This window comes from Phodopus roborovskii, unplaced genomic scaffold (genome assembly GCF_943737965.1).
Source record: "Phodopus roborovskii unplaced genomic scaffold, PHOROB, whole genome shotgun sequence".
NCBI classification, from domain to species: domain Eukaryota; kingdom Metazoa; phylum Chordata; class Mammalia; order Rodentia; family Cricetidae; genus Phodopus; species Phodopus roborovskii.
In genome coordinates this window covers 25,521,409-25,529,045 of record NW_026126418.1, presented here as the reverse complement: position 1 = coordinate 25,529,045, position 7,637 = coordinate 25,521,409, and the positions used below count along the sequence as shown (strand labels likewise).

The 7,637-nt window shown below is 48.2% G+C and overlaps 1 protein-coding gene across 1 annotated transcript; it reads right to left on the bottom strand.

Annotated features, from left to right (window-relative positions):
* Positions 1 to 218: 218 nt before the first annotated feature.
* Positions 219 to 3,564, bottom strand: Neurod1 (neuronal differentiation 1). The gene is made up of 2 exons (XM_051184391.1): positions 3,439 to 3,564; positions 219 to 1,971 (listed from the first exon to the last, which is right to left on the bottom strand). The coding sequence occupies exon 2, from the start codon at positions 1,958 to 1,960 to the stop codon at positions 893 to 895; it is 1,068 nt and encodes a 355-aa protein (XP_051040348.1). The 5' UTR covers positions 1,961 to 1,971; positions 3,439 to 3,564; the 3' UTR covers positions 219 to 892.
* Between the last annotated feature and the right edge of the window lie 4,073 nt (positions 3,565 to 7,637).

Genomic DNA, 7,637 nt, shown 5'->3' with positions numbered 1-7,637 from the left:
CAGCTTTTGATTTAAAGGAGTGTGTGTGTGTGTGTGTGTGTTTGTGTGTTGGCATTTATTTATAATATGTATATACAAGCTTGTGCAAGTAATGACTTGATATGTTTTGATAAGACATGATCTCTTTTTCATCCTCTTGAAAGTTATGAATCTGGTTTCTATTTTAAGGAGAGGGAACAGCTTTAAAGTGAAATGGATTGCTCAAATTGTGCAATTTCTTTTGTTTTTTGTTTTTTTTTTTTTTTACAATTAGAGAAGAAAGAAGTGCTAAGGCAACGCAATAACTTTCTAAGCACTTTTCTGCTGGTTTAAATTAGTTAAATTATTTTGTATAAATTAGATATAATTCTACTTTTCTGATATGTATAAAAATTGATGAAGCTGCATGGTTTTAAAATAGGAAATCCACGTTATAAAAAGTCATTAAAAATTCTGTACAAAATCACAACAAAATAATTCAGCATGGGAAAGGTAACAAGTAGTAAAATGCTGGTTGAAAAATATATATTTATATATATTTTAATTGGCCCATTACTAGTTTAAAAATTGCATAGATCCTAATTATTGCTTGTGATTTTTTTTATCCCGATCAGATAATTAATATGATCTGAATACAGCTACACGAAATTCATGGTACACATTTTCTTTTTTACTTTACTGTTATTATTTTTTTAAAATAGAAGAGCTATAGAAAACAATACATAAGGTGAACAGGAGCTTTGATCCCCTGTTTCTTCCAAAGGCAGTAACAACAATAAATACATATATCACTTGAAGCTTCGAGTATTTGCACTTTGCAGAAATCGTAGCAAAAAGGCTGCCTTCTGTAAACACGACAGTCACTGTAAGCACAGTGGGTTCGTTTCCCGGGAATGGTGAAACTGACGTGCCTCTAATCGTGAAAGATGGCATTGAGCTGGGCACTCATGACTCGCTCATGATGCGAATGGCTATCGAAAGACATAATATTGTCTATGGGGATCTCGCAGCGAGGGGCAGCGGGACCCGAGAAGATTGATCCGTGGCTTTGGGGCCCTGCCAGGGTCGCTGCAGGGTAGTGCATGGTAAAGGCGTAATTTTTTTCAAACTCGGCGGATGGTTCGTGTTTGAAAGAGAAGTTGCCATTGATGCTGAGCGGCGGGCTGAGAGGTCCGTCAAAGGAAGGGCTGGTACAATCAGTCAGGGGGCTTTCAAAGAAGGGTTCCAGAGCCCCACTGTATGTGTGTGGCGGCGGCTTGACGTGGAAGACGTGGGAGCTGTCCATGGTGCCATAGGGAGGGCTCGGTAGCCCTGGGGACTGGTAGGAGTAGGGGTGTACTGGGAAGGAAGCGCTGGCTGTGGGCAGATGCGGAGGCATGTCAGGGTTCTGTTCGGGCAGGAAAGTCCGGGGATTGAGTTGCAGGCAGCCAGCGACCAGGTTGGTGGTGGGCTGGGACAAACCTTTGCAGAGCGTTTGGACGAAGGAGACCAGGTCAGGGCTTTTGCCTGAGCGCAGGATCTCGGATAGAGCCCAAATGTAGTTTTTGGCCAAACGCAGTGTCTCGATCTTGGACAGCTTCTGGGTCTTGGAGTAGCAGGGTACCACCTTGCGCAAGTTGTCCAGCGCTGCGTTCAGCCCGTGCATGCGGTTCCGTTCACGGGCGTTGGCCTTCATGCGCCTTAATTTAAATCGCTCTAGGCGCGCCTTGGTCATCTTTTTCTTTTTGGGGCCCCGTCTCTTGGGCTTTTGATCATCTTCTTCCTCTTCCTCCTCCTCCTCTTCCAGGTCCTCATCTTCATCCTCCTCCTCTCCTCCGTTTCTCAGAGAGTCCTCTTCTGCATTCATGGCTTCGAGCTCGTCCTCCTTCTTGTCTGCCTCATGTTCCTCGTCCTGAGAACTAAGACACTCATCTGTCCAGCTTGGGGGACCTTGGGGCTGAGGCTCGCCCATAAGTCCACTCTCGCTGTATGATTTGGTCATGTTTCCACTTCCTGTATTCAACAGGGAGAGAGGCAAGCAGAAAGAAGAAAGGAAAAACAAACAAAAAACCCACTACATTTAAAAGCTGGATAAGCCTTCAACTCCCTCTCCCTAACCCCGCAGAAATGCACATGAGTCCATTGCAAAATGGATGCCTTTAGGAAAAGTTAAATGCAGTGCTTCATGCTGGAATGTTTTGCCTCGCTGCTGCGTTGTAGGTAGTGCTGGGGCTGTCATGGATGGCTGTGGGTAGGTTTCCTAGTGATCGACTTAACTGTGTGCAAGGCGATTGATTGCCTGGCCAGATGCTGGGTGGAAACAAGTGCAGTGTACATATTTTTCTGCATGTGCCCCAAGTGACTCCCAGCTCACAAAAATGATTAGTTTGGAAATGGAACATTCTGAACCCATCTCTGTTCTGGCTTCTAGGTACTTAGAGGTTTAAATAAATAGAAGAGCCATTACGTAATTTACTAACACTGACCCTGATTTGTAAGAAGATTATACAGAAGGGAGATTGGAGAGCCAATGCACGAGGAAAAGTAGTTTGTACCAAATTATTTTTCTAGCAACGACACATTTGGCCACAGAAGTGGGCACACATCCTTCATCCTTCCCTTTCTTTCCTCTCCTCACACCCCCTGCTAAATTCCCACCTTGTACAAAAGCCCTGGCTCCCAATCGAGGCTCTCCCACGCGCCGGGGATCAGGTGCCGAAGGCTCCTCGCTAATAAACAGCCCATTGAAAGGGCCGCCTGCTCTTTATTGGGGCTTTTCAAAGTTCGCCTCAAACCTCCCTTTAAAAGATTGAGTAATTACAATGGTCAGCGATTGGCAATGGTGAAGGTGCTGCTTCTAATAAGGACTGTAAGAAGCCTTTAGTAAAACAACTGAATGTCTGGCCCCTGCAGAAGCTGCTGGAGACTTGGCCGCCTCTGGGGCAGTAACAGGTAGCAGAAGCCTCCCTTTCTCCCTCTCTCTCCCCCAACATCTGAGCTAAACTATCTCAGAGTGTGTGATCAGACTTTCAGGATGTGAGTACTCCATGCCCCTGAAATAGATAGTTTCGTATTCACAGTGCCCCTAAATATCTGTACACAAAATAAAATTCTGGGCAGCAAGCAATTTTTCCTCTCCTTTCCTCACCGGAATAAGGGAGAATGTGAAGTGGTTGTTTGCTTTGGGGACTTTCAAATAATCGCTTACAAATAATTACAGTTACTCTCCCCACACACACACCATAAACATCCTAAAAGCTCTTATACTATTAGATATTAAATTTAATTAGAAAACCTGCAGGGGGTACTTGAGTGCTGGGACTCATTTTGTGAGAGTACTTGTGGGCAATTACAGGGAGGGACACTGATCTCAGTACACGGACAGCGGACTCCACGAATTTGCTCATGCAAAGTACCAAGGTACAGTTCTTCAATTAATGCTTTTATTCTCGAGAGAGGAAAAATAGGAATCGTAATTACCTGTTGTTAGAATGTCCTGAGCAGTGACGATCTCATAACCCTGGAGCCTCGGGACACTGTGCCTTCTGCGTGGGCGAATTCCTCGTGTCCAGGCGGCTCCAGCTCCAGGGTTATATACCCTTGTTGCTGATGCGGGCGGGGCTGCGAGCTGAGCAAGGAGCAGGTCCCTGTGCCCCGCAATCGCGCACGCGTCCGGGCTGAGCGTCTCCAGCCCCCAATCACCCCTCCTCAGAACTCCCCTCCCGCCCCCTTCCACCACCACTCCCCTCACCCCCACTGTACCCCCGCCCCTGCTCCTTCCTCCCCGGCATGCGCCATATGGTCTTCCCGGTCCAGCCAAGAGCCGGGAACCACGTGACCTGCCTATTTGTATGCCGCGGAGCGCTCCATTCCGGCCCCTTTGTGGCCAGAAGAAAGTGGCCCATCTGTCGCCAGTTAGAGACTCCGTGGACCTGTTTTTACCCGCAGGAGAGATTAACCCTTTGTGGTGGCAGAAGGCAGAGGACATAGGGGAGGGGTTTGCTGGAGGCGAGTGGGAAAGGTTAAGATGACTAGGTCTAGGTCCTAGCCTGAAGCCTGTCTCTTAGCACCAGAAGGGAGACAGAAGAGAACCAGGCACAACCAGGGAGACTGAGGCGCGCTGAAGAACCCTCCCCTTGACAATGGTCTCTTGTGCAGCTTGACTGCTCTCAGAGAGGGCCATCTCTTGGCTTGTATCCCTTGGCAGACGCTTTGCTCATTGGCACCAAAGGGTGGCTGGCTTCTAATCTCCATCACCCCTCAAGGCAAACGTATATTTCATATAAAAATGACCTCATCGGAAAAACAGCTTTGACTAGTTCTCAACCTTTCTGACTAAATCAACCTCTCCCAACCTCTACAAAAGAAAAAAATTATATTTACCACTGGACTCCTAAAATGTGACCCTTCATATCCTTACGTTCATTTGCTCCTATCCTTGGAGACTTCACTAAGACAATCTTCAAATCTGACCACCAGAATTTTGTGCCTATTCTAGTTTTTTGCTGCAGCCTTGGCTCCACTGGCTTTCAAAAGCGTCTGTAGTAAAAGATGACCTCACCTAGCCTGTCTAGGGGACACTGAGATTCAACACTCCTGTGGCCCCTGCTTACCATTTCATTCCTGACACAGATTTCAACCATAGTCTTTCTCTAGCCCATGGTGCTCAATCCCTGACCTCGGAATCCTGGGTCAAAAAACTCTCAAAAGAGAACTGAAATGGAACTTTATTCAAGGTGTCATTTTTTTTTCTCTCTCTCTCTCTCAATTATTAGCATACTTTTGTTTGGAGGGATCTCCAACCCTCCAAGCCTCTGATTTGATCTGGCCTCTCCCGAGTACAGCAAAGCCTATTCTGGAAGAATGAGCATTATCTAGTCTTAAATAACGATTTCTTATTTTCTCCATCTGGGCATGTTCCAGAAAGATGCCCCTCCACACCTCCTGTGCAAGAAAGAATGCAGAGAGAGGAGGAGGAATGGATGACTCCTTTCTCTTCCAGTTTCTCTTCTAATTCTTCATTAAGTTCTTACCCTCCTCCAACCCGTTTGCAATGAGTGCATCCTACTTGAATTGCTTATGTAAACACAACTGCCCTCAAGTTTGCAAACAGTGTCAGGGTTGAGCGGCTGGAGTGGGGTACATCTGGGAGGCAGGAGGAGAGGGTTCTAAGTAGATTCTGAACTTGTGAAGGGAGATGAATGTGGCCTTCCAGATCCAGAGTGAATCTGAAGAGAAAAGCAAGGCATTGTTGGTAGCCCCAAGCATGGCACCAATCCTTCTGGGCTCTCAAAGCAGAACTGCCTGAAGTTTTGCTTTTTGTTGTTGTTGTTGTTCTGTCAACTGGCAAAGAGTAGAGTGATCAAGGAGCGCTGTCTGTGTTTTATTCTGGGTGCTGAGTTTAAAGCACGGAGACCTCAGAATACTAGATCCCAGCCTAAACCCTGAGGTCTATTCACAGTGGAGTTCTTACTGTGGTCTTCCTTTTCAGAGATGCTATATCATGGTTCATTGATGCCGATCCTGGCTCTCACCTCTCCATTTCTTATGTTTTTGGTTGTGAGCCTAGCCTTTAACGGCTGAGCCATCTCTCCAGCCCTCACCTCTCCATTTCTTAGGATGCTACAGAAGAACTGTTGGAGCAGGGCAGGATGAAAGAGAAGGCTCTGGGATGTGTGGAAGGAAAAGTTTACATTTGGATATTCCTGTTACCTGAAGTAAGGTCTCTCTTTGAGCTTCTTGCAGCAGTGTAATGTGGCCCAGAAGCCAAGTCCTGAGTCACAAACACCAAGGCTCCCGGCAAATGCACCCTGAGCTTCCCGGAGGCAGCAACTGCATAATAAGGATGGGAATTAAGATTTTTGGTTTGTACGTGTATTCGTGGGGTGGGGGGCAAAACCATGGGGCCAACCTGAACTGCACCCAGCGGGAGGTACGGTGGAGTCCCTGGCTAGCGACCCTGTGTGCTGCTGAATCTGCTGGCATGGTGGCGGGGTGAGTAGCCGCACTCCCCCAGCTCTGGCCCCACCAGGCGCCCTAGGCAGCCGGGCGGCACGCGAGCTGCACGCGCAAGCAACAAAAGCGGCTTTTCATGACTCAATGCCCTCGAGCAATGCCCTAAATCTGCCACCCCGCCGGGTCCTACTTCCCAGCGCAGCACTGGACCCGCCTTCAGGCCGTTATAGCCTCAGCCTTGGGCTCCCACGGGGAAGCAGAGGCCTGGGGAGGGATGGGGGGAGAGGGGACAGGGACAGAGGAGTGTGTCTTGGCTGGGAACACATTCACAGAGCTAAGATAAAGAGCCGGGCCGCGGCTTGCAGCGTCCTGGGTGGTGACCTGTTTTTCTCAGAAACAGATGCTTGCGTTCCATGGAAGGACCCAGTCTGTTCATGGCTACCCCACCGACTCAGAGTCACCCTGAGCCCCTTCCTGAAGGGCCTTGGAGTCAGGTGGTCTGGCCTGGGCACACTCCATCCGCAGGAGGCCATTGCTACCCAGCACAGAGAATACTTGGAGACCTTGGGGAGCAGTGGGTCGCTAGGGCAGCAGCTAAAACTAAGGCCCTCTGTTAGGCCCGATAGCAAGGTCAGAGAATGCTGGTTCGGGTCAGACTCCCTGGTTGACTCAAAGCTTTGCTCCTCATCCTCTCGGGAGGTGGTTGAACTGCAAGGTCCTGGCCAGAAGCTGGAGTTGTCCGGACTCGACAGGCAGGCGACAGGAGAGAGCCAGGAGCAGGAGAGAAGCTATTAAAATGCCTTGCTATCGCCTGGAGCGCAAAACCCGTTCTCCCCAAATCTCCAGGGCTTGCGGCATAATCTTAATTAAGATAATTGATTCATATTGCACCTGCGAGAACCGAAAAAAAAATTGATTCCAACCCCCAACTCCACAAATTGCTTAGAGCTATTGGATGGAGGACGATGAGGCTGTGATTTGGGAAGTGATTTAGTGCAGGGCTTCCCCAGCACGGACTGCCTGAGCCCTTTTATTTATTATTTACGTTCTTCAGATCCCGCTGGGGCCTTAGTGGCTCCCCTCCTGGCGCCAACAGACCTCAAGAGAATACACCTCTGCCTCCCTGTCAGAATTAAGGGGCTTCCTTTAAATCCATTCAGCACTCGGAATCAACAACATAAAAATAAACGCCACCAGAGCACCTTGGCAGATGCCGCTCTCAGGCACGTTTGTTGTCAGAAAGCCTGCGTGTGCAAATGTGTTAATGTGCGATTGTGGTTGAGTGTTCAAGCGTGTGAATCTGAGTGCTAACTTATGAGCACGTGTGGAGTTGTATAATCCTGAATAAATGATTATGTGCACGGTTGTCTACGTGTATTCGAACTTTTGAGGGCGTAAATGTGTGTATCCGTGCTGTTTATGTTGTGAGTGGGTGGCTATGTGCTCAAGGGCTTCACTTCTCAGGAAGTGAAGAACAGCTTGTGGTTCAAAGGGATCCTCAAGCAACCGGTATTTGCCAGCCTTTGCCACAACAAAAAAGAAAAAAAAAATGAATCCCTTGTAGATAGGTGTCAAGAGTCAGCTTTAGGAGTCAAGAGTCAGCGACGCACACCGTATGTCCTGAACAATGGCTGCCACCTAAGGCTGGGGAAAGAGCAGAGCAGAGATCTAAAGGCAAAGTAGAATAATACTGACCAGCCAGGCTTAGAGTCCAGGCAGCCATA